This window comes from Bombina bombina, chromosome 3 (genome assembly GCF_027579735.1).
Source record: "Bombina bombina isolate aBomBom1 chromosome 3, aBomBom1.pri, whole genome shotgun sequence".
Lineage (NCBI taxonomy): Eukaryota > Metazoa > Chordata > Amphibia > Anura > Bombinatoridae > Bombina > Bombina bombina.
Genome location: NC_069501.1, coordinates 203,421,088 through 203,447,634, shown reverse-complemented (window position 1 = coordinate 203,447,634; position 26,547 = coordinate 203,421,088). Strand labels below are relative to the sequence as shown.

General features: G+C 37.5%; 1 protein-coding gene across 2 annotated transcripts in view; it reads left to right on the top strand.

The window, feature by feature from the left end:
- The first annotated feature begins 875 nt into the window (after positions 1-875).
- Positions 876-26,547, top strand: part of CTPS2 (CTP synthase 2) — a 721,417-nt gene continuing 695,745 nt past the window's right edge. For both annotated transcript variants that reach the window (XM_053706085.1, XM_053706084.1), the window contains exons 1-3: positions 876-979; positions 9,844-10,035; positions 12,960-13,130. In XM_053706085.1, coding sequence (XP_053562060.1) covers positions 9,870-10,035; positions 12,960-13,130 — 337 coding nt within the window. In that variant the 5' untranslated portion in view covers positions 876-979; positions 9,844-9,869. The remainder of the gene's footprint in view (positions 980-9,843; positions 10,036-12,959; positions 13,131-26,547) is intronic.

Sequence of the window (26,547 nt, the reverse complement as noted above, 5' to 3'; positions counted from 1 at the left end):
GCCAGACTTCAGGAACAGTGAGTACCTATTTGGGGCTTAGGTTTAGGCTTTTTTATTTTAATTTGTGGGGTGTTTTTTTTTTTTAGATTAGGGTTTTTTTGGGCTTGAAAAAGAACTGATTGCACTGCCCATACAAATGCCCCTTTTAGGGGCAATGGGTAGTTTAGTTTTTTTTAGTGCTAGGTTTTTTTTTATTTTGGGGGGTTTGGTGGGTGGGTTTTTTTTTACTGTTAGGGGTACTTAGTATTTTTTAGAGGTAAAAGAGCTGTTTAACTGAGGGCAATACCCTACAAAAGGCCCTTTTAAGGGCTATTGGTAGTTTAGTATTAGATTAGGGGGTGTTTTTATTTTGGGGGATTTTTTATTTTATTGGGGTATTAGTTTTGGTTTAAATTTTTTATTTTGGATAGCTTTGTTTATTTTTTTTCTGTAATTTTACTTTTTTATTTTTTAACTTTAGCTTGAGGGTTTGTATTTTTTAAACATAGACTGACCTCTGGGCAGGCTTATCGCCTAGTTTTTATTTATATGCAAAGAGGCTTATTGGAGCACCTATGTGCTGATCAAAACTCCATAACTATACTGAAAGGCACTTATTTGAGGATAACCCTTTCTTTAGGGGGGGGGGGGGGAGAACACACACTATTTTATGTATAGCATTTGTTTATTAAAACTTCAATTTAAAAAACATGCATGTTTTTTTCTAACTCAATGTGACTGTAGATTTAGACAGTTTTAGCATATTTTATTTCTAGCTTATAGTAAGTATTGGTTTTGTAGCTGTTCTTACTTCTACATCCTAATAAAGCATTTAGAGAAAAAAAAAAACACCTCTCTTCAGTATGAACAGTATAGGGGCTCCCCCTGGTGTACAAAGAATGATGTGGTTGTCACTTGTCACTGTAAACAGCTTCAGAAGGGTCCCGTGGATTTTCACCAACAAGGCATTAGCTGACTCACCTCTGGGCCTGCTGCACAGGTAACACAAACTGGGCTTCATTCCCCTATGATTGTCCGAATGTACCAAATGCTGTACACATTTTATAGCAATACTGCGTTGCCTGTTTGAGCTGCATGCACTTGGTAGCTTAGCTGGCGCTGCAAGTAAATGTCAGACTCAGTATTTCCCTCCCACTCGTGACGAAATTTCATGATTACGTTTGATCAAACATATTATTACCACCCTGCATCTGCCGTGCAGCATGAAATCCTTAATCCAATGAAATCCTTAGTGTCATGTTGCCTCTGCAGTCTCACAGTTCCACAGCAATGTGTTTGCTAGACTTGCGGCACAGCAGGGAAAGGTTTACTGTGCAGAGTTCGGAAAGTGAAAAGAGTAGAAGGTACATTCGTATCATATTTATCGGTCTATTGCAGTAAATGAAGGGGAAAGGTGAACATTATTTACCTGTACATACTATAGATTTACAGACTCGGTCCAGTAGTGCACAAAAATTACTTTACCTGTTCAGATCTAAACATTTTGTTTAGTCAGCTGAATAAATAATACGTAAGTGGTGTATAGAAGCATTGTAATTTATACACAGAATTTATGTGATATGTTTGTACACTAGAACTAGTGTAATTTGTCACTAGATCCATCCATTAATGATATGGTGTATCTCTCCTTTTTATTTATACCCCTTCATTCTATATATACCCCTTCATTCTATATATATACCCCTTCATTCTATATATACCCCTTCATTCTATATATACCCCTTCATTCTATATATATACCCCTTCATTCTATATATACCCCTTCATTCTATATATATACCCCTTCATTCTATATATACCCCTTCATTCTATATATATATACCCCTTCATTCTATATATACCCCTTCATTCTATATATACCCCTTCATTCTATATATATACCCCTTCATTCTATATATACCCCTTCATTCTATATATACCCCTTCATTCTATATATATACCCCTTCATTCTATATATACCCCTTCATTCTATATATACCCCTTCATTCTATATATATACCCCTTCATTCTATATATACCCCTTCATTCTATATATACCCCTTCATTCTATATATATACCCCTTCATTCTATATATACCCCTTCATTCTATATATATACCCCTTCATTCTATATATACCCCTTCATTCTATATATACCCCTTCATTCTATATATATACCCCTTCATTCTATATATACCCCTTCATTCTATTTATACCCCTTCATTCTATATATACCCCTTCATTCTATTTATACCCCTTCATTCTATATATACCCCTTCATTCTATTTATACCCCTTCATTCTATATATATACCCCTTCATTCTATATATACCCCTTCATTCTATTTATACCCCTTCATTCTATATATATACCCCTTCATTCTATATATACCCCTTCATTCTATTTATACCCCTTCATTCTATATATATACCCCTTCATTCTATATATACCCCTTCATTCTATTTATACCCCTTCATTCTATTTATACCCCTTCATTCTATATATATACCCCTTCATTCTATATATACCCCTTCATTCTATTTATACCCCTTCATTCTATTTATACCCCTTCATTCTATATATATACCCCTTCATTCTATATATACCCCTTCATTCTATTTATACCCCTTCATTCTATTTATACCCCTTCATTCTATATATATACCCCTTCATTCTATATATACCCCTTCATTCTATTTATACCCCTTCATTCTATATATATACCCCTTCATTCTATATATACCCCTTCATTCTATTTATACCCCTTCATTCTATTTATACCCCTTCATTCCATATATACCCCTTCATTCTATTTATACCCCTTCATTCTATTTATACCCCTTCATTCTATATATATACCCCTTCATTCTATATATACCCCTTCATTCTATTTATACCCCTTCATTCTATATATATACCCCTTCATTCTATATATATACCCCTTCATTCTATATATACCCCTTCATTCTATTTATACCCCTTCATTCTATTTATACCCCTTCATTCTATATATACCCCTTCATTCTATATATACCCCTTCATTCTATTTATACCCCTTCATTCTATTTATACCCCTTCATTCTATATATATACCCCTTCATTCTATATATACCCCTTCATTCTATTTATACCCCTTCATTCTATATATACCCCTTCATTCTATTTATACCCCTTCATTCTATTTATACCCCTTCATTCTATATATATACCCCTTCATTCTATATATACCCCTTCATTCTATTTATACCCCTTCATTCTATATATATACCCCTTCATTCTATATATACCCCTTCATTCTATTTATACCCCTTCATTCTATTTATACCCCTTCATTCTATATATACCCCTTCATTCTATATGTACCCCTTCATTCTATATGTACCCCTTCATTCTATATGTACCCCTTCATTCTATTTATACCCCTTCATTCCATATATACCCCTTCATTCTATATGTACCCCTTCATTCTATATATACCCCTTCATTCCATATATACCCCTTCATTCTATATGTACCCCTTCATTCTATATGTACCCCTTCATTCTATATATACCCCTTCATTCTATATGTACCCCTTCATTCTATATGTACCCCTTCATTCTATTTATACCCCTTCATTCTATATGTACCCCTTCATTCTATATGTACCCCTTCATTCTATATATACCCCTTCATTCTATATGTACCCCTTCATTCTATTTATACCCCTTCATTCCATATATACCCCTTCAAGCTATGTATACTAGTGTCTTTCCAGTCCACAATTCATACTATTTAGAGAGATAAAAGGGAAATAGTTTTGAACATTAATTTGGTAAACAGACAGGCATAGGACATGTAGAAACAAGTGTTTCAGTAAATTTCATGTTCAAAATTCAGATGGAACATGCAATTTTAAACAAGTTTACAAATGACTTCTGTTAGGAAATAGTGCTCCAGAAATGGGCCGGCTCCTAAGCATACATCCACGCTTTTCAACAAAAGATACAAAGAGACCGAAGAAAAATTGCTAATAGAAGTAAATCATAAGGATCTGGATCCTCTACACATCCTTATCATTGTTTTATTGTAATATTTTATTGTGATACAGTGTTAAGAATAAGCTCATTCTCACACCCATACTTTATTGCTTTATATATCATTTATATTTCTTTGCATACTATAATTGTTTAATTCATTGTAATCACTATTTGATATAACATTAAACCTGCATTTGAAGTCCACACTCACTAGCTATTAGGTATCACCCATCTATAAATTTATATATCATAGTAGGTACCCTATTGCTTCTCTTAGCGCTGCTCCCCTTCTTTGCTTTATGTTTCTCCATTAACCCTTAGGGAGATTAGTTTTTTTTTGCGAATCCTAGCAATATAAGGAATATAATGCGAGGAAGTATTCATTTCCCCCCCCCCCATGACATTCCTTAAACCCTAGCACATTAAAGGGACAGCATGCACCAATTGTCATATAACTGCATGTAATAGACACTACTATAAAGAAGAATATGCACTGATACTGACATAAACCTCCAGTATAAAACCTTTTAATAACTTACTTAGACGCTCCCAGTTTAGCACTGTTAATGAAGTTAGTCTGGGACACCCAATACAAGGAGCTGAGAAAACAAAAAGCGCAGACCCTCCCCCCTACCCGCATAGGAAACGACAGATAACAAACAGGAGCCAGCAGGAGTCTATAAACGTGTGTATACATCTGACACTGTGTGGCTTGGTTAGGAGTCTGTAAATCAGCACAATGTTCTTAAAAAAAATAAATAAGCAAAACTATACATTGTTACAAAACACTACCAGATGAGCTTTATAAATGGATCATCTACAAAACATTTATGCAAAGAAACATCTGGTGTACAATGTCCCTTTAAGGACATTTTATGTGATATCATCAATTATATTACTAAAAACATTGGATGTGACATCATGAATGAATTCACATATCTTATCAGTTCATATATGCTGCAGCTGATTGATTTAAAGTGACAGAAAAGTGAAAATTATATGTTCAAAATTCAGATGGAACATGCAATTTTAAACATTACTTCTATTATGGAATTTGCTTTGTTTTCATTATCCTTTGTTGAAGAGTAAATATAGGTAGGCAGATAGATGTTTAGGAGTGTATATGTGTCATTCTATGGCAACCGTACTTGCAACTATATATAACTTATAAATATTGCTGCAAACACTGCTATCAGATGTCTGAGGACACATGCACTCTCATGAGCTGACCTAGGATTATTTTTTGACATAGGATACAGAGAGAACTAAGCAGCATTGATAATATAAGTAAATTGAAAGCTGCTTAAAATCTAATGTTCTATCCATTCCACTTAAAGGGACAGTCAACACCAAAATTGTTATTGTTTCAAAAGATAACTAATGCATTTACTACCCATTCCCCAGCATTACACAACCAACATTGTTATATTAATATACTTTATAACATTTAAAACTCTAAATTTCTGCCTGTTTCTAAGCCACTACACACAGCCTCTTATCACATGCTTTTTGCTTTTCACAACAGGAGACTGCTAGTTCATGTAGGCCATATAGATAACATTGTGCTCACGCCCGTGGGTTGTGGATGACTGCACTAAGTGGCTAAAATGGAAGTCAATAGATAATAAATAATAGCCATGTGATCAGGGGCTGCGAGAAGAGGCTTAGATACAAGGTAATCACAAAAGTATATTAATATAACTATGTTGGTTATGCAAAACTGGGGAATGGGTAATAAAGGCATTATCTATCTTTTTAAACAATACAATTTTAGGAGTTGACTGTCCCTTTAAGTTTACACTTGATGCATTTGAATGCTATTTTACACTTATTTAAAGAGTTCTCAATGCAAATCAAGTATACAATTATATCTTATGTAAGTATAAAAATATAAAATCATGTCAAAGCTTGGTTGCTCAATTTGAATCATGAAAGAAAAAATGTGTGTTTCATGTCCCTTTAAAGTGAAAGTAAATCCTAGCGTTTTACAAATGCTAGGATTTACTATTGAAACAAATAAAGGGCACTAAGATACTTCATGTAGAAAGCTCCTTTATTTGATTCAATCGATCACCGCTTTTAGCTCCTACAGCAGCCCATGGCTAAAAAATGTTTTGACTAAGAGGTGACGTTTTCACCTCTTAGCCAATAGCCGTGCAGTAAATCGGGCTTGGTGCCCATGGGAGCCGGATTTACTGCACGGCTATTGGCTAAGAGGTGAAAACGTCACCTCTTAGCCAAAACATTTTTTTAGCCATGCGCTGCTGTAGGAGCTAAGAGCTGCGATTTACTTTCACTTTAAGCAATGTATTCAAACAATGTGGTGTATTCTGGTCTTCCAGAAGAGATTTTCACTGTTGGTTCAAATTCAAAGCTATGCTAATCCTTAAAAAAAACATGTCAATTGTTTTTCTGAGGATTTTGCTACTTGTTAAAGGGACAGTACACTGTAAAATTGTTTTTCCATAAATGTATTTTAAATGACTTGTTATACCAACTGCAGAGTATAAAATATTTGATAAATTGCATTTTCAGGTTTATTTGTGTATCTGAAGTAGCTGGTTTTGTGCTTTGAAACCACAGCCTATTACAATGGGTTGAGCTTCAGGTAATATCAGATCTCATTATGTTATCACTTTCATGTACACAGACTTGCTTCTTATCTTATATTTGTCTGGAACACCAACTCAATACATAGAGAGAACAATGGAAAATTATCATTTTATTACTTAACTATCCTGCATCCCACTGGGAGTGTAATCTCTTCTGCTGGCTGTGTTTACTTAGGCTTGTCAATAGCGTATACGCCAGTATCAAAACTTTCAGTATAGGTTGGGAAACCACAAGCTAAATCAGCTATTTCAAATGGTGAAATATGAGTAAAGGAGCTACTTGCAACTAATTTAATACACTCTAGCAGGTAAAAAGGATCATTGGGAATAATTTAAAGGGGAGAAAGTTTTTGGGTGAACTGTCCCTTTAATTTGACAACTGCTGATCATTAAAGGGACAGTCTACTTGAAAAGTTTTATTGTTTAAAAAGATAGATAATCCCTTTATTACACATTCCCCAGCTTTGCATAACACAGTTATAATAATACACGTTACCTCTGTGATTACCTTGTATCTAAGCCTCTGCAGACTGCCCCCTTAATTCAGTTCTTTTGACAGGCATGCATGTTAGCTAATCAGTGCTAACTCCACGGGAGTGAGCACAATGTTATCTATTTGGCACACGTGAACTAGCAGTATCTAACTGTACAAAATTTGTCAAAATGCACTGAGATACAAGGCAGTATTCAATGGCTTAGAAATCCGTTTATGAGCCTACCTAGGTTTTAACGAAGAATACCAAAAGAACAAAGCAAACTTGATGATAAAAGTAAGTTGGAAAATTGTTTAAAATTGCACACCCTATCTGAACAATGAAAGTTTAATTATTTTCTTGACTGTCCCTTTAAGACACTATTTTATAGATGTGTGCATTTGGGCTTCGGACGAATGTAAATTAGAATTTTTCTGATGTGTTGAGTCATTTGGTATACGAACATCTGAATACATTATTGGATGAAAAGCAAATGATTGTGTGACAAAATCGATTTGTTCATTCGTTCATGCTGTTTGGTGCCAAAAAAGGTACAGATATTGGGGAGATGAAGTTATATTGTTTGGTTAATAAGCTCCTTTGTAATGATGTACAGGGGCTCTTAACAATTCATTTGTCCATTGTCCCCTGTCTAAACCTGCAATAGTATTACTAATAATTAAGGGTAGGGACAGCCGGTCAAGCACTAAATGCTGTATTTTAGTCATACAGAATATTTATGATCTTTTAACATTGAAAAATAGGTTCTTTTATTTGTTCGAATCCTATAATGTACAATTTGTGTTAACCCCTTGATGACCTTTCTATGGGAGTGCCGGTTTTAATAGCTGCTTTAGCAAGCGTTCCGGAGGGAGGGTCTAATAGCAGCAAGACCCACGCTATTATAGCCACACAATCTCTTAACGACCAGCAACGTACAGGATATGTCGCGGTCAATAAGGGGTTATTATTAATTGTCTATATTAGCTTTTTCTATTGGAAATAACGGAAACATATCTTAATCCAATATTTATCTGAACCAAATGCTGGAATGGATAAATTCGGTCGAACTGAACAATTTTAAAAATCCGAAGCAAATCATTCGTACTAAACAAATTTTTTGCCTGTGCACATGTCTACTATTTTACTTCACCAGAAAACACATTTTCTGCAACAATTTTCTAAAAATGTGTTTCAAGACCTTTATCTTGTTGAAAACTTATTTTGAACAATAAATAAAACAAAAAGTCCGGAGCTGCAGTTAAAATTTCTTGTTTCTTTATTAATCCTTCTAAAAGCGGTTACATGTACATATACAAAACATGCCCTTAGTGTTCAAGCTTACGCGTTTCGGCAGGAACGCCGTACTCATAGCTCTCTGATATTTTGAACAATGCCGCAATGTGAATGTCTCCATGTAGAATGCTCATCCTCCTTGCAATTAGGATCAGTATTAAGTGAAGCTGTATCAGAGCATTTAAGTTGGGTGGGACAGGGCTAGTGTTGGCCAGTTCTGGAAGGAGATGTGCGACATTACATCTTTAGCCTGGGTAATTCACTACTTTTTAGAGGGTGTTTGCATTGCATTACATATTATATTTGTGTACATGTTTATTACTAACCCTTTCAAAAATGATCTGCCAAGAAAAAAATATTTTGCAGGTGCCTAAAATATTGTCTGTGCTGGCTCACCAGTTAGAGGGACAGTAAAGTCCAAATTAAACTTTCAGATAGGGCATGTAATTTTAAACAACTTTACAATTTACTTTTATCATCAAATTTGCTTAGTTCTGTTGGTATTCTTAGTTGAAAGCTTAACCTAGCTCATATGCTAATTTCTAAGCCCTTGAAGGCCGTCTCTTATCTGAATGCGGTTGACATTTTTCACAGCCAGAGGGTGTTAGTTCATGTGTGCCATATAGATAAAATTGTGCTCACTCCCGTGGGGTTATTTAAGAGTCAGCACTAAGTGCCTGTCATGCAAGTTCTGAGATACGGGGGGATTCTGCAAAGGCTTAGATACAAGGCTATCACAGAGGTAAAAAGTGTATTAATATAACTGTGTTGGTTATGCAAAATGTCCATTTAATGATGTTTGAGGGTAGTTTCTATTAGGTCAATTTACAAACAGTCATCAGTGGTTGTTGGTTAACTAGGCAATGGGTAATAAAGAGATTATCAATCTTTTTAAATAATACATTTTTTGGTGTTTACTGTCCCTTTAACTTCTGTTGCTTATTTCATATCTTCCTCTTCATTCTATCCCTTTTCCTGTTTTCATCCTTACCCTTGCTTCAATCCCAATTGCATTAATCTTGTTCCTCAAGGAATCTTACGTTTCCTAATTTTATTTTCAGTTGTAGGTTTCATTATTCTTCCCACCAGCTGTTTCATCATCTGTCCAATTTCATTACCCATCCCATTTGATAATCTGTAATTTCATTCCCCTCTGCAAATTAATATATTTACTTTCTGTTGTCATCACTTTTCTTTGGTGAGTGAGTATGTTGACTAGCACAGCCCAGTAAAATAGATACATTTAAAGTTGAATTACTGGTTTGCTCCTGAATTATATCCCTATAGTAATTTTAATTTTGAGTTTTCGATTTTTACCATTTTCAAATGTTATTCCTGTTAATACACAATATATGCATATGTCCTTCATGAAAAATATACTCTAAATTATTGTACAATGTTTAACACCAAATCATTTTGTTAAAAGTATTTTGTTTTTATTTTTTTTTTTTTGTTGCTTTTCAGAACTTTATTTAAGAAATTCTGCACAAATGAAGTACATATTGGTGACTGGGGGAGTCATTTCAGGAATTGGCAAAGGAATCATAGCAAGCAGTATTGGCACCATCTTAAAGTCCTGCGGACTGCGAGTAACTGCAATTAAAATCGACCCTTATATCAATATTGATGCTGGAACATTTTCACCGTATGAGCATGGTAGTGTGATAATATTTTAACAAAACATTTATGTCACAAAGAAAATGTCCATTTAATGATGTTTGAGGTTAGTTTCTATAAGGTCAATTTACAAACAGTCATCAGTGGTTGTTGGTTAATTGTGTAGAAAAACAAAAGAACAGAATACCAGAGATAGTAATATGATTCTAGTCAGACGTTTTATTTTTTTCTTCTTCATCATCCTAGAATTTCGGCAGTGATGAAGATAATAAGGTGAGGATTAGAGGAAGGAGATTTGGAAAGGGTAATAAAGGCTCACACTTGAAGTTATACGATTATATGTAAATTACAGGTAATTGATAAATCATTACTTTATATCGGTATTGTTACTTACTAATACAATTCTTCTTTTGCCAGCCCAATTATTCTACTTCTTTTCCATTTTTTTCTCTCAAATCCAGACAGTAATGTTTGTAATCTTTTTTCCTGATCAAACTTTTGTCAGTTTCAGTTGTTTGTGGTCTCTTTAAGTTCTTTTTACAGGAAGAATTTTGGGCACCTACATAAATAATGTTACCGCCCAGCTTGGTTAAATTAGATGGTGGGCAAACAAAAGGAAATCTAGATCTGTTTTAGACCCTATAACTGACAAAAATCACTACTTGCCATTCCTCTTTGACACTGGTTTAGCTTCCCATCACAATTAAATTGTAAAACTCATCTGCAAATATTCCCTTTCCCCAACTGCACTTAATTACGACCTCTGGATCATATCCACATTTAAATGGATCAATTTGAAATGTTTTTTCAAATTCAAACTTTATATCTCTGTAGTCATAATGATCCTCAAACCCACAGCTAACCAACTAGCTTTTTAATATCAACCCAGTGAAAAAGGCCAACTACTGTAATATATCATACTAAATATTATTCTAGCCATAAGGGGCCTGCACCCATAAAGGACTCCATCTATAAAGGACTCCCATCTTAAAAAGAACTTCACCCACTGGATGTTATTTTACAAGATAGCTACCTCACCAAACATTTAGGTCTCTACCTTCAAACCTATTCTGGAATTTTAGGCTTTTGAACCCATAATAATTTGTAATTTTTATCCTGAAAAACATGGTGCAGTTTTTTTCTAAAGGGCTTTTTTATTTAAACATAATGTATCAGCAAGTAAGGGATGCAAAGACCTGCTTGCAAAATGTCATTATAAAGTAATTAGAGAATTACCTGATTTGATGTCTGACACCAACAGAGCAGGAGATGGTCTACGTGCACATGTAGAGTAATCCGTAGAGTAATCCGTAGACAACAGAGGATCTGTCCAAGGCCAAGTGTTACAGCAATAGAAGAACGCAATCTCTTTACCAAGAAAACAGTCCCGAGGGTCTTTAGCCAATAAACCAGTCCACAGGTAACAGCACAGGTACGGGTCAGACAGGAAATGTTAGAATAAGAGGAGCAGGATGGACACAGTATTGCTTCAGTCTTCTATCGAAATAACCAAGCACTGAATGGAAGTCAGAGATAACTTTTTAACACATCTCATTCAGACTTGGCGCCAGGAACATTGTCAGGGTCACTTCGGATAGGGAAACAATAGTGTACTCACTTTCAGTTCAACATCAATAAACTCCAGGTTGCTGTCCTAGCTAAGCTGAAGCTCTTTTTAGCGCTGCACCAGACTTTCTCAGCAGCCTTCCTCAAATTAGTGCTGGCCTCATTAGTCACAACAGCACGGCTCTTAATGTCCTTCAAGACCTGATGTTGTGTAAGTATAACCAGGGGCAAAACTTACCATTAGTGGCACTGGGGCCCAAGTGATGTGGGGGCCATAGCAGCCAGTGTATAAACAGGCATATGTAGAATGTGTACAATCCTAATGCAGGAGAGCCTTTTATTACTGCAGGTTGCTATTCTATCTATCTATCTATCTATCTATCTATCTATCTATCTATCTATCTATCTATCTATCATCTATGCTCAAAATCATTATACAGAGCAGCATGTATAGTATTAGTTTTGCTTACTACTGAGCTACCTTTGAGGGTTCAAAAAAATTATTTTCACCAGGACCCTGTGTTGAATAGGTCCGCTACTAAGTATATCATGGCTCCTACCTAATATCAGGGTTTTAATTTTACTTTGTTTTCTAACATGCCACTTGAAAAACCTTTTGAGTATATTTATCTAAACTCCTTTCCTGTGGACAATAAGGGGCAAATATACTGATTAATGATTCCCTGTCTAGCAAATTGCAGGGTCAAGATTCAGAATTCTGCAGTGTGTGTGCTCTAACTTATCTGGGGGCAGTGATACAAATACTTTTCCTATATACATATTACTAAGCATACTTAACCCCTTTTAGCATATTTAATTTGAGCTTGTTGTTTTGCATGCCCCCATTACTCATCTTTAGCATTTTGCCAATCTGACTTTGGGAAAATAACATATTTTTTAATATTTACCTGACCATATTCTTGTGAACCAAAACTGGCATATCCATATTGTACTATAATATTATATCTGATTTTTCTACATGTCTACACATTGTGACCATTTACTATAGTGGTTAACTTTGCTCACTTTGGTTTGTATTTGTATAGAATGTTTATAATATATTTATATGTTCCCTGATAAACACCCTTGAAACAAAAAATATTTTCAAATATTTTAGGATCCTCCCGTGTCCCCTGATGACATTTGCAGCTTCCTACTACTGTATTCAGGCTATTGCCATCTACAACAGTGTTTCTGAACTCTGACTATTTCACCTGTGCTCTAGGTCAGTATCATGAAATTCTGGCCTGTAGTTGGAGTTGAGAAACACTGATCTACAACTTTAAATGGGAAAAGTTGTCTCCGCTTTATAATGTGTATGCACTTTTCATAGCCCAGAAAAAATGAAGACCTCCCCTATTTCTCATATTGTATGTGTTCCCTTTTCTTATTTGCAGGAGAGGTTTTTGTGCTGGATGATGGTGGTGAAGTTGACTTGGATTTGGGAAATTATGAGAGATTTTTAGATATCAGCCTTTACAAAGACAACAATATCACCACAGGGAAGATTTACCAGCATGTAATCAACAAGGAACGCCATGGAGATTACCTGGGGAAAACCGTACAAGGTAACATTTTACTAGCTGCTACTCTGTATATAAAATTGAAAACAAAAATACTTTAGTAAAGATCCATTTACAAATGTACAGTATATGAATAAAAGACTTCATGGAGTCTAATGTGTTTCACCTAAAAAAATGTACTCATAAACTTTATTCTGTGGAGTCTTGGGTCCATTAAATTCTACTCTTCTAAAAACAAAACAAACTTCGCCCATAATTTAACCCTTTCTTGTCCAGATATATATTTCCTTCCTTGTGGTAAAATATATATCAAAGCATATGTAATATATCTTAATATATTGGGATCCATATCAGCTAACAGTTATTATACATAATATTGTTTATAAAACATAACATCCATTATTAAATATTCACTACTACTAATATAGAGTATCCACAACATCAGCTCATAAAGGCCCCGATGATTAAACAAAGCCTAGCATTGAGAGAAATCACACATAATCTTTGCTTTTTTTATAGCATTATATTATAAAATACGTGTATCCCCTTCGCACCCAGAACCCTGCATAGAAAGATAAACAGCTTTCAAACTATAATGTGTTTTCCTAAATATTTTTCACATACCTCACAGTACTGATGAGACTTGTTAGATAATCTCACCTGAGCAGATAACTTTAGATTATTGCCCCAAAGTGTCTTTCTGTGACCTTGGATAAACACTAACATATAGTATTATAATATACATTATCAGTGGTCATTGCACAGGCTGATCTTTCCAAAGATAAGGGTTTTGGTTAAACTTTCGTTGCTACTTATATTAACTGTTAACAACATTGTTCCTGATGTCAGCAGAGGTTTCAAGGCAGTTAAGATTGCACAAGAAGTTTCTTGTGCAATCCCGTCCCTGCAGTCACCAAACAGCAAAGGTTTGCCCCTGGTCAGATTAATCAGCAGTCATTTAGTTAATATGCAGTCATCTTAGGCCTCTGCTTCTTGATTTGTGTATCAGCGAGTCTGATTTGCAAGGGCTCAGAAGCTGTGTCTGCAGCTTCATAAAACGGAGCTCATATGTTATCTTTTTATAACCATTAATAAACACTATCTCATGCACTATCAGTATATTACAAGGATATTCCTTATTATGGCACAAATAATAGCTCCTGAAAAAAAATATAACATTTAGTATTCTATAAACAATAATATCATTCATATATTTTTGTTGCAAATTCACTCAGTAATTAATCAGATTAAAAGTAAACCATAGGGAATTCTACTATTTAGCATGAATATCCAAAAGACTTTTCTTGTCTTACCCAAAGACTTGCCTAATAGCATCTTCCTGTCTTTACCTTTCTTACTTAATATGGATCTGTTAATAATTGTCCAAGTAAAAGAATATACATTTTATTGTGAGCATTAATGAAATGTTTTTTCTGATGGAGAATGTCATCTGTTTTTGTCAAATGTCGTCTTATACTGACCCTTGTTTCATCTGTAGTTTGAAATACATACTGTAGGTGGCAGTGTATACAAGCGATTAAGGATGTTGTACATGTAGACCAATTTTCACATATAGTTGTATTATTTTTATTGGTGACAGCAGATTGAAAGTTTTGACCAACCGTCACACATTTAGATGCCCTAGAACTGATTCCCCCATGTGTATATACTGCTCCTAAACTCAACTTAAAACCTGGAATGTTTAATGGGGGGAAACATCTTAAGATTCTTAGTAGAAGTAGTGCCTCAGAAAGTGTGCACATAAAAAGACTGTGCACAATTTAATGATAGAAGTAAATTTGTATATTTGTATTTTTAGTGCATGCTTTATCTGAATCATGAAAGTTTATTTTTGACTATATTGTCCCTTTAAGAATTTTGTCACAAATACGATCATACAGGAGTGTAAATATTTGAACCGCTTGTTTATAAGTAGACTCATCTGGGCAATTTCTCTTTAACCCCTAGGCGCAGTTAAGACATTCCATGCTGTTCTAACAGCATTGGGCTTTAATGCTGTTAGGGCGGAATGGAATATCCTACCTTTTTTGGCGTCCTGCCCCCTCCTCCTTTTATTCAATGGGAAATCTGACTGGGGAGCTGACCTAGCATTGTAGGCAGTCCTCTATGATCCGAGTCCAACCTTAAAATCAAGTAATTGCATTGGCGATCCCGTGATTTCATTTTTCATATGAGAGCTTTGTTCCCATGTTAAACACTTTCTGGCATGGATGGATTAATCCGATGAATCGTCTTTTAGCTATTGCATGTGATGCTTGCCTTTGATTACTTTATTCATGCAATAATGAATGTCTAGAAATAAGCTTATAAAAAAAATAAGTTTCTGTTATATTTGTCTGCTAATTCACCACAAGGGAGAGATCAAAATAATTTTTATATCTCCACAATATATATTCTAGAAAGGAGGTTGAGAATGTACTATACGTGGCTAAATACTGTTGCTGAAGCAAAAAAAACAGCAAAATCATTCATGTTACTGTGATCTGTGTGTTTAAACTGAATCTTTTGATTATTATTTTTATTATTATTATTTTTATTATTATTATTATTATTATTATTATTTTTATGCTTTATATTTATTCCTCTGGCAAAAAACAAAACAAAAAAAGGGAGGTTTCTTTGTGGGTAAACAATTCTTATTGGTTAGCATTTTTAGTGCTCAAGGATGAGAGCTCAATCCTTATTGGCTGGATTAGTTTAGCTGTATTTTAATTCTGTTAAAGTTAGGGGGGGTTAGGGTTTAATATAGTTTAATTTAGCTTGTTGCAATGTGGGGGGGCTGGCGGTTTAGGGGTTAATAGGTTTATTTAGTTAATAATTGTAAATTTAATTTTGCTATATTTTTATTATGTTAAAGTTAGTGGATGTTCGGGTTAGGTTTAAGGTTACGTTAGGGTTAGGTTTAGTGGTTAATGGATTTATTTAGTGGTAGTGATGTGGGAGGCCAGAGGTTTAGGGGTTAATAACTTTGGTATAGTGGCGGCGACATCTGGAGCGACAGATTAAGGGTTAATAATTTTATGTAGCTGCCGGCGATGTTGGGGGTGGCAGATTAGGGGTTAATAACATTATTTAGGTAGCGGCGATATCGGGAGCGGCAGATTAGGGGTTAATAACTGTAGGCAGGTGATGTCGGGGGCAGCGGATTAGGGGTGTTTAGACTCTGGGTTTATGTTAGGCTGTTAGGTTTAAACGTAACTTTTTCTTTCCTCATAGACATCAATGGGGCTGCATTATGGAGATTTTCTTTCCGCGATCGCAGGTGTTAGACTTTTTTTTGCCAGCTCTCCCCATTGATGTCTATGGGGAAATCGTGCATGAGCACGTCAAAGCAGCACTTGTATTTGGGTGTGGTATGGAGCTCAACGCCACCATATCGCCTGCACAAGCCTGCCTTTTTAAAACCTGTAATAGCAGCGCTATAAGGAGATGAAATAACGCCGCTTTTGTGGCGGTCGTTAAAATCCCTATAAACTTGTAATCTAGCTGTATGTTACTTAAGTTTAAACAAAATGATATATTTTCACTGTTATATGTGTTGATTTCACTCAGACTCAGCAGCATATAAAAATACCTGTGGGTTTAGAGCAATGTGTACATAAGTGTATATTATATTAGCACCTAAGGCATATATCATTTCTGTAAATGATGATTTTATAGACATTGTTTGTATCCCATACAAGCCATGTGGAGTGTAAGTTGAACAAATGAATTCATAAAAGTACCGAGTATATTTTGAGTGACTGGTCCTCAGCATTTCATGTTCCTGCTGTTCCACCTGGCAGTCTACTCCACCATTCACTGCAGCAGGGCGTGCGGTGATCAAGGTATGCTCACTACCCACTGCAGTCTTATAAGAGCGGCTAAAGTTTTGTGGATGTCAAACATCCACAGCCATTAGTGAAGCAGCTTGCCTCCCTATTTTTAGCACCTCCGCCCCCTTCCCACTTAGCTTGCATTGCCTCTTAATTTCCCTGCACCTCTTACATATAAAGTGCAAAATTTTCAAGACCAGGGTCTGAACTTAAAGGGACACTGTAGTCAGAATTTTGAATGTTCTATTTCAAAACAATACATGTAAATAAATGTTTTTTCAATGTGGTTAATGTATCAAATATTTAACGTTTACCAAATATATATGTTTGAAATATATATATTTTCCAAACCCACTGTGTTGTCTTGCGTTACGGATTTCCAATCCGTGCTCACAACTGCAGTTGTAAGATGGCGACTCCGAGACGCAATGCGCATGCGCGAGTTACCGCAACGTCATCGGATACCACACCATCTTATGTGGAAGAAGACACGGTCAATCAATAGTGAACCAGACGACTTCGCTGCGCAGTAAACGTAAGTACTTAGCGTCTGAGCTCTTCGAGAATCGCCCTAGAATAAATGAGCAAACAATATATAGTTTGTAACAGTATTGAATATTTTGGGGACATTGCAATTTTCATTATTTGTAATTATATTATAAAAAAATGGAATCTCCCTAGGAAGGACGAGCAAAATAACAAATAATTACAATAAATAAATTATTTAAAATAGCTTAAAATATAGGATTCTATTATTTTATTAGTAATAAATTTCATCCACTGTATTAGTATATGTGTTTTGTCAATGCTAACTAATATGCATCTATTAGATTTTATTTCTATGTACAATTACATGGCAGAATCAATTGTTATAAGCTATATTGCCTTTAGCGATTCAATTTGAGGACTGAAAGCATTGAAATGTATTAGAGAGTAGAATGTCTTGAATACCTATCGCATCGATTGAACTTTTAAATGCGCATGCGTTTTTTTCCAACAGTTAGCTCTCATGTCGGGTTGAATGCCGGAATATGCGCATGCGAGAGCAAGATAATTGTATTGCGCATGCGTTGAATGAGGAGACTGTAGTATAATTATATGCAAATAATGCACATCCTATTGGCGAGATTGTTAGCCCTTAGACTGCCGAAATTTGAGGGCTGGATGACGTGATGTCATCGGGATTAAAAGAAATATAATTTTAATGCTAAACGGAGCTTCATTTCATAAAATCAGAAGGAACATTACATTGCCATGTTATTTTAAATGTAAAATGTTTGTTACTTTTTGCAGATAAAAAAAAAAGATAGTAATCCTTTAAAATGTTGGGGTGAGGAAGTAAGGCAGGCAGCTGCTAGTACCTAATTTATAGATTTTTTTTTCATTTTTTATTTAATATATATATATATATATTCTGTAGTGTAGTGGATCCCCTTCCCCACCCGGCGATCGTTACTTAGGCCACCCCCTCATTCCACCTCTTTTCTGTAGTGCAGACGGTGTATAATATGTATGGGTGTCCTTAACTAGATAGTGGACAATAAAGGGACATGTCCCTTTATGGTGAAACTGAGAGTAAGCAAAAATGTTTTAATCATGGAAACTGGGAAAAATCTTGGTCCCTAAGGGGTTAAGAATAGTGCAGTTGTTTTTTGGACTTTCTAAAATGCAAACTTGTTTCAAAAAAGAGGGCCCTTTTTCTGATGCAAATGTAGTGAGGCTGAGCAGTAACAAGGGGGCTGGAATGAAGGTCTGCAGTGTGTAGGACAGCATTGTGATCTACAACTGTTAATTACTACCAAAGAAGAAATAGATCTGTGAATTTTTTTTTATACATGAGGAAAAAAATCATTATCTTTTTTTAACTATTTTAAAAAACCTTATAATCAAAGGATAATACAATCATTCATCAAACTTGTTTCACATGTCAGATACTTACTGATTATTTTGTTTCACAAGCCTTAGGCAACATTGTCAGGTTTGTAGCTATGAAAAGGTGGTAAGAGTCCATGAGCCATAACATTTGGGATTAAGCTCTCTCCACTGGGAGGCAGGCAAAAATTACCCAAAACATCAAGAGGAAAACAGACAAAGGGTGAAATGCTGTTAATTTCTTCTGTTAAGTGTGATCAGTCCACGGGTCATCATTACTTCTGGGATATTACTCCTCCCCAACAGGAAGTGCAAGAGGATTCACCCAGCAGAGCTGCATATAGCTCCTCCCCTCTACGTCACTCCCAGTCATTCTCTTGCACCCAACGACTAGATAGGATGTGTGAGAGGACTATGGTGATTATACTTAGTTTTTATCTTCAATCAAGAGTTTGTTATTTTAAAATAGCACCGGAGTGTGTTATTATCTCTCTGGCAGAGTTTGAAGAAGAATCTACCAGAGTTTTTGTTATGATTTTAGCCGGAGTAGTTAAGATCATATTGCTGTTTCTCGGCCATCTGAGGAGAGGTAAACTTCAGATCAGGGGACAGCGGGCAGATGAATCTGCATAGAGGTATGTAGCAGTTTTTATTTTCTGATAATGGAATTGATGAGAAAATCCTGCCATACCGATATAATGTCATGTATGTATACTTTACACTTCAGTATTCTGGGGAATGGTACTTCACTAGAATTACACTGTAAGAAATACATAAAGCTGTTTAATAACTAGAGATTATGTTTAACGTTTTTGCTGGAATGTAAAATCGTTTTCATTTACTGAGGTACTGAGTGAATAAATGTTTGGGCACTATTTTTCCACTTGGCAGTTGCTTAATCTGTTTTCTGACAGTTTCTGTTCTCCCTCACTGCTGTGTGTGAGGGGGAGGGGCCGTTTTTTGGCGCTTTTACTACGCATCAAATATTTCAGTCAGCAACTCATTGTATTCCCTGCATGATCCGGTTCATCTCTACAGAGCTCAGGGGTCTTCAAAACTTATTTTGAGGGAGGTAATTTCTCTCAGCAGAGCTGTGAGAATTGTAGTTTGACTGAGATAAAAAACGTTTATTCTGTAATTTGTTTCCTGCTTCAGAATTTGTTATCTTTGCTAATGGGATTAAACCTTTGCTAAAGTTGTGTTGTTTACAAGGATATAACTGTTTCAATTTATTAATTTTCAACTGTCATAGATCTTCTGTGCTTCTTAAAGGCACAGTACGTTTTAATATTATTCTAATTGAATTGTATTTCCAAGTTGCAAGTTTATTTGCTAGTGTGTTAAACATGTCTGATTCAGAGGATGATACCTGTGTCATTTGTTGCAATGCCAAAGTGGAGCCCAATAGAAATTTATGTACTAACTGTATTGATGCTACTTTAAATAAAAGTCAATCTGTACAAATTGAACAAATTTCACCAAACAACGAGGGGAGAGTTATGCCGACTAACTCGCCTCACGTGTCAGTACCTACATCTCCCGCTCAGAGGGAGGTGCGTGATATTGTAGCGCCGAGTACATCTGGGCGGCCATTACAAATCACATTACAGGATATGGCTACTGTTATGACTGAGGTTTTGGCTAAATTACCAGAACTAAGAGGTAAGCGTGATCACTCTGGGGTGAGAACAGAGTGCGCTGATAATATTAGGGCCATGTCAGACACTGCGTCACAGGTGGCAGAACATGAGGACGGAGAACTTCATTCTGTGGGTGACGGTTCTGATCCAAACAGAAAGATTCAGATATTTCAAATTTTAAATTTAAACTGGAAAACCTCCGTGTATTACTAGGGGAGGTGTTAGCGGCTCTGAATGATTGTAACACAGTTGCAATACCAGAGAAAATGTGTAGGTTGGATAAATATTTTGCGGTACCGATGAGTACTGAGGTTTTTCCTATACCTAAGAGACTTACTGAAATTGTTACTAAGGAGTGGGATAGACCCAGTGTGCCGTTCTCACCCCCTCCGATATTTAGAAAAATGTTTCCAATAGACGCCACCACAAGGGACTTATGGCAAACGGTCCCTAAGGTGGAGGGAGCAGTTTCTACCTTAGCTAAGCGTACCACTATCCCGGTGGAGGATAGCTGTGCTTTTTCAGATCCAATGGATAAAAAGTTAGAGGGTTACCTTAAGAAAATGTTTGTTCAACAAGGTTTTATATTGCAACCCCTTGCATGCATTGCGCCGATCACGGCTGCAGCGGCATTCTGGATTGAGTCTCTGGAAGAGAACATTGGTTCAGCTACTCTGGACGACATTACGGACAGGCTTAGAGTCCTTAAACTAGCTAATTCATTCATTTCGGAGGCCGTAGTACATCTTACTAAACTTACGGCGAAGAATTCAGGATTCGCCATTCAGGCACGCAGGGCGCTGTGGCTAAAATCCTGGTCAGCTGATGTTACTTCTAAGTCTAAATTGCTTAATATACCTTTCAAAGGGCAGACCTTATTCGGGCCCGGGTTGAAAGAGATTATCGCTGACATTACAGGAGGTAAAGGCCATGCCCTGCCTCAGGACAAAGCCAAAGCCAAGACTAGACAGTCTAATTTTCGTTCCTTTCGTAATGTCAAAGCTGGAGCAGCATCAACTTCCTCTGCACCAAAACAGGAAGGAGTTGTTGCTCGCTACAGACAAGGCTGGAAACCTAACCAGTCCTGGAACAAGGGCAAGCAGACTAGGAAACCTGCTGCTGCCCCTAAAACAGCATGAATTGAGGGCCCCCGATCCGGGATCGGATCTAGTGGGGGGCAGACTTTCTCTCTTCGCCCAGGCTTGGGCAAGAGATGTTCAGGATCCCTGGGCGCTAGAGATAATATCTCAGGGATACCTTCTGGACTTCAAATACTCTCCTCCAAGAGAGAGATTTCATCTGTCAAGATTGTCAACAATCCAGACAAAGAAAGAGGCGTTTCTACGCTGCGTACAAGAGCTCTTGTTAATGGGAGTAATCCATCCAGTTCCACGATCGGAACAGGGACAGGGGTTTTACTCAAATCTGTTTGTGGTTCCCAAAAAAGAGGGAACTTTCAGACCAATCCTGGACTTAAAGATCCTAAACAAATTCCTAAGAGTTCCATCGTTCAAGATGGAGACTATTCGGACAATTTTACCTATGATCCAAGAGGGTCAGTACATGACCACTGTAGATTTAAAAGATGCTTACCTTCACATACCGATTCACAAAGATCATTATCGGTACCTAAGGTTTGCCTTCCTAGACAGGCATTACCAGTTTGTGGCTCTTCCATTCGGATTGGCTACAGCTCCAAGAATCTTCACAAAGGTTCTGGGTGCTCTTCTGGCGGTACTAAGACCGCGGGGAATCTCGGTAGCTCCATACCTAGACGACATTCTGATACAAGCTTCAAGCTTTCAAACTGCCAAGTCTCATACAGAGTTAGTGCTGGCATTTCTAAGGTCACATGGATGGAAGGTGAACGAAAAGAAAAGTTCACTCGTTCCACTCACAAGAGTTCCCTTCCTGGGGACTCTTATAGATTCTGTAGAAATGAAGATTTACCTGACAGAGGACAGGCTAACAAGACTTCAAAGTGCTTGCCGCACCCTTCATTCCATTCAACACCCGTCAGTGGCTCAATGCATGGAGGTAATCGGCTTAATGGTAGCGGCAATGGACATAGTACCCTTTGCACGCTTACACCTCAGACCACTGCAACTGTGCATGCTAAGTCAGTGGAATGGGGATTACTCAGATTTATCCCCTTCTCTGAATCTGGATCAAGAGACCAGAAATTCTCTTCTATGGTGGCTTTCTCGGCCACATCTGTCCAGGGGGATGCCATTCAGCAGACCAGACTGGACAATTGTAACAACAGACGCCAGCCTTCTAGGTTGGGGTGCCGTCTGGAATTCTCTGAAGGCTCAGGGACAATGGAGTCAGGAGGAGAGTCTCCTGCCAATAAACATTCTGGAATTGAGAGCAGTTCTCAATGCCCTCCTGGCTTGGCCCCAGTTGACAACTCGGGGGTTCATCAGGTTTCAGTCGGACAACATCACGACTGTAGCTTACATCAACCATCAGGGAGGGACAAGAAGCTCCCTAGCTATGATGGAAGTATCAAAGATAATTCTCTGGGCAGAGTCTCACTCTTGCCACCTGTCAGCAATCCACATCCCGGGAGTGGAGAACTGGGAGGCGGATTTCTTAAGTCGTCAGACTTTTCATCCGGGGGAGTGGGAACTTCATCCGGAGGTCTTTGCCCAAATACTGCGACGTTGGGGCAAACCAGAGATAGATCTCATGGCGTCTCGACAGAACGCCAAGCTTCCTCGTTACGGGTCCAGATCCAGGGATCCAGGAGCAGTCCTGATAGATGCTCTGACAGCACCTTGGGACTTCAGGATGGCTTACGTGTTTCCACCCTTCCCGTTGCTTCCTCGATTGATTGCCAGAATCAAACAAGAGAGAGCATCAGTGATTCTAATAGCACCTGCGTGGCCACGCAGGACTTGGTATGCAGACCTGGTGGACATGTCATCCTGTCCACCTTGGTCTCTACCTCTGAAACAGGACCTTCTGATACAGGGTCCCTTCAAACATCAAAATCTAACTTCTCTGAAGCTGACTGCTTGGAAATTGAACGCTTGATTTTATCAAGACGTGGGTTTTCTGAGTCAGTTATTGATACCTTAATACAGGCTAGGAAACCTGTTACCAGAAAGATTTACCATAAGATATGGCGTAAATACCTATATTGGTGTGAATCCAAAGGTTACTCTTGGAGTAAGGTTAGGATTCCTAGGATATTGTCTTTTCTACAAGAAGGTTTAGAAAAGGGTTTATCTGCTAGTTCATTAAAGGGACAGATCTCAGCTCTGTCCATTCTGTTACACAAACGTCTGTCAGAAGTTCCTGACGTCCAGGCTTTTTGTCAGGCTTTGACCAGGATTAAGCCTGTGTTTAAAACTGTTGCTCCACCATGGAGTTTAAACCTTGTTCTTAATGTTTTACAGGGCGTTCCGTTTGAACCCCTTCATTCCATTGATATAAAGTTGTTATCTTGGAAAGTTCTATTTTTAATGGCTATTTCCTCGGCTCGAAGAGTCTCTGAATTATCAGCCTTACATTGTGATTCTCCTTATTTAATTTTTCATTCGGATAAGGTAGTCCTGCGTACTAAACCTGGGTTCTTACCTAAGGTAGTTACTAACAGGAATATCAATCAAGAGATTGTTGTTCCTTCTTTATGCCCAAATCCTTCTTCAAAGAAGGAACGTCTACTGCACAACCTGGATGTAGTCCGTGCTCTAAAATTTTACTTACAGGCAACTAAGGAATTTCGACAAACGTCTTCTCTGTTTGTCATTTACTCTGGGCAGAGGAGAGGTCAAAAAGCTTCCGCTACCTCTCTTTCTTTTTGGCTTCGTAGCATAATTCGTTTAGCTTATGAGACTGCTGGACAGCAGCCTCCTGAAAGAATTACAGCTCATTCTACTAGAGCTGTGGCTTCCACTTGGGCCTTCAAGAATGAGGCCTCTGTTGAACAGATTTGCAAGGCTGCAACTTGGTCTTCGCTTCATACTTTTTCCAAATTTTACAAATTTGACACTTTTGCTTCATCGGAGGCTATTTTTGGGAGAAAGGTTCTTCAGGCAGTGCTTCCTTCTGTATAAAGAGCCTGCCTATCCCTCCCGTCATCCGTGTACTTTTGCTTTGGTATTGGTATCCCAGAAGTAATGATGACCCGTGGACTGATCACACTTAACAGAAGAAAACATAATTTATGCTTACCTGATAAATTCCTTTCTTCTGTAGTGTGATCAGTCCACGGCCCGCCCTGTTTTTAAGGCAGGTAAATATTTTTTAATTTATACTCCAGTCACCACTTCACCCTTGGCTTTTCCTTTCTCGTTGGTCCTTGGTCGAATGACTGGGAGTGACGTAGAGGGGAGGAGCTATATGCAGCTCTGCTGGGTGAATCCTCTTGCACTTCCTGTTGGGGAGGAGTAATATCCCAGAAGTAATGATGACCCGTGGACTGATCACACTACAGAAGAAAGGAATTTATCAGGTAAGCATAAATTATGTTTTTAGACTGAAAGGGTTCTCAAATTGCCTGTGAGACCTGTCTAACCTCCTCAGGGAACCAAGAAGCGCTCTGAGGGGTGTACAGGAGTACCAAGGCTAGTGAGTGTAAATCTCTTGCCAGAATTGTTCACCAGCCTGCTACGGTGGTCACTAGGACTGGTCCTGAGTCACCTAATGTTTTGTTGCATCAGGGTACTTCCTATCAGAGATCTTGAGTTGGTGTCATCTAACTTGGATGAGGGCATTGCTGCAGGACACATGTAAGTGCAGCAGTGTGTGCACACAAGGTAAGTAGAATTGTTTTACTCTCATAGCCCTCACTCTTGGTTGGACAGTGTTACAGGAGTACTGCACAGAGCCAGGGGGAGTCATTTTAATAAGCACTTAATTATGGCAAGGGTAGGGACTGAAAGACTGACCCACATTGGGCTGTGGCATAGCTCAGACATGGGAGATTACTTCAGGAGGGCCCACTTTATTAGCACTGGGGCCCAATTGGAACGTTTGTATGTGCTGTATGCTTAACTATCACCTCAGGAGAGTTCAGTTTAATAGCGCTGGAGCTCAATAAGGACATGTATGAGAATGTATGTTTAACGGTTGTGGGCTTATGATTATGTGCTTGGTGCAGGATTTTACTCGAGCACATCATTTTGTGTGAGCGAGTCTATGTATTTTGCCCTTAGAGCGCTGAGGGACAATTTTGCTAGGCACTCTGGAGCAGAGGGAGTTAATTGTTGTTTGTGCTCTTCTGTAGCTCTCCCGCCTTCCTCCTTTTTCTCAGTGCAGCGACTCCATCTTCAGTGCTGATGGAACTGTCATGGATTTTTTGGCAGCTTCATTTCTTCAATGGTTCCTTAGGGAATGATTCAGCAGAGGGGTGCAACAGGTCTCCAGGGCTGCTGAGGGGGTAATGTACCCACACATCAGGAGCTTTTTGTAGGGGTATTAATCTCACAGCAGGGGGTGTTAAGAGTTTTGCATTATCTCTACTCATACCGTTTGCTAGTTATTGGCATATACATACTTAAAGTTATATGTGATACAGATTTAATTATCACTGTGTGAGAATCTATTGTGATATAATTTTTCTGCAAATTGGTAACAAAAATGTAATTGTATTTTTGTATATTTATACAACTTTTGTCTGTTATTTTCTATTTGACAATATTTTTTCTTTATTATGGGGCAGTCCAGTGCTGTCCCCTCTCCCCTTGCTTAATCAGTCTCAACTGAAGAGGGTTCTGGGGAAATGAACCCTCCTTTCAAGTGTTTCCTTTGTAAGCTTGTCCAAGTTTGTCCCCAGTGAATTCATATCATAATTGCGCAGTAGGGATTACTAATTCTCAGACCATATTGCAAGTATTTCCCTCACAGGGGATTTGTCCATCTGCTGTATATACATATCATGAAGGAGGTGTGGATTTTTCTCCTGACTTCCTAAGCATAACCTTGGTCCCACATTAAGGAGTTGTTGGGGTTATACCGTCTTAAAGTAAACGTAAACGTATGGCTTTAGAAGGCAAAGCTTGTGCAATTACTGACAAGGCGCCTGGTCCTTCTAACAAAAAGAGGCCTTTTGTTGTCTAGGGAGTCAGAGTCTGCAGACTCAAACTCTTTTTCTGAAGGTAAACC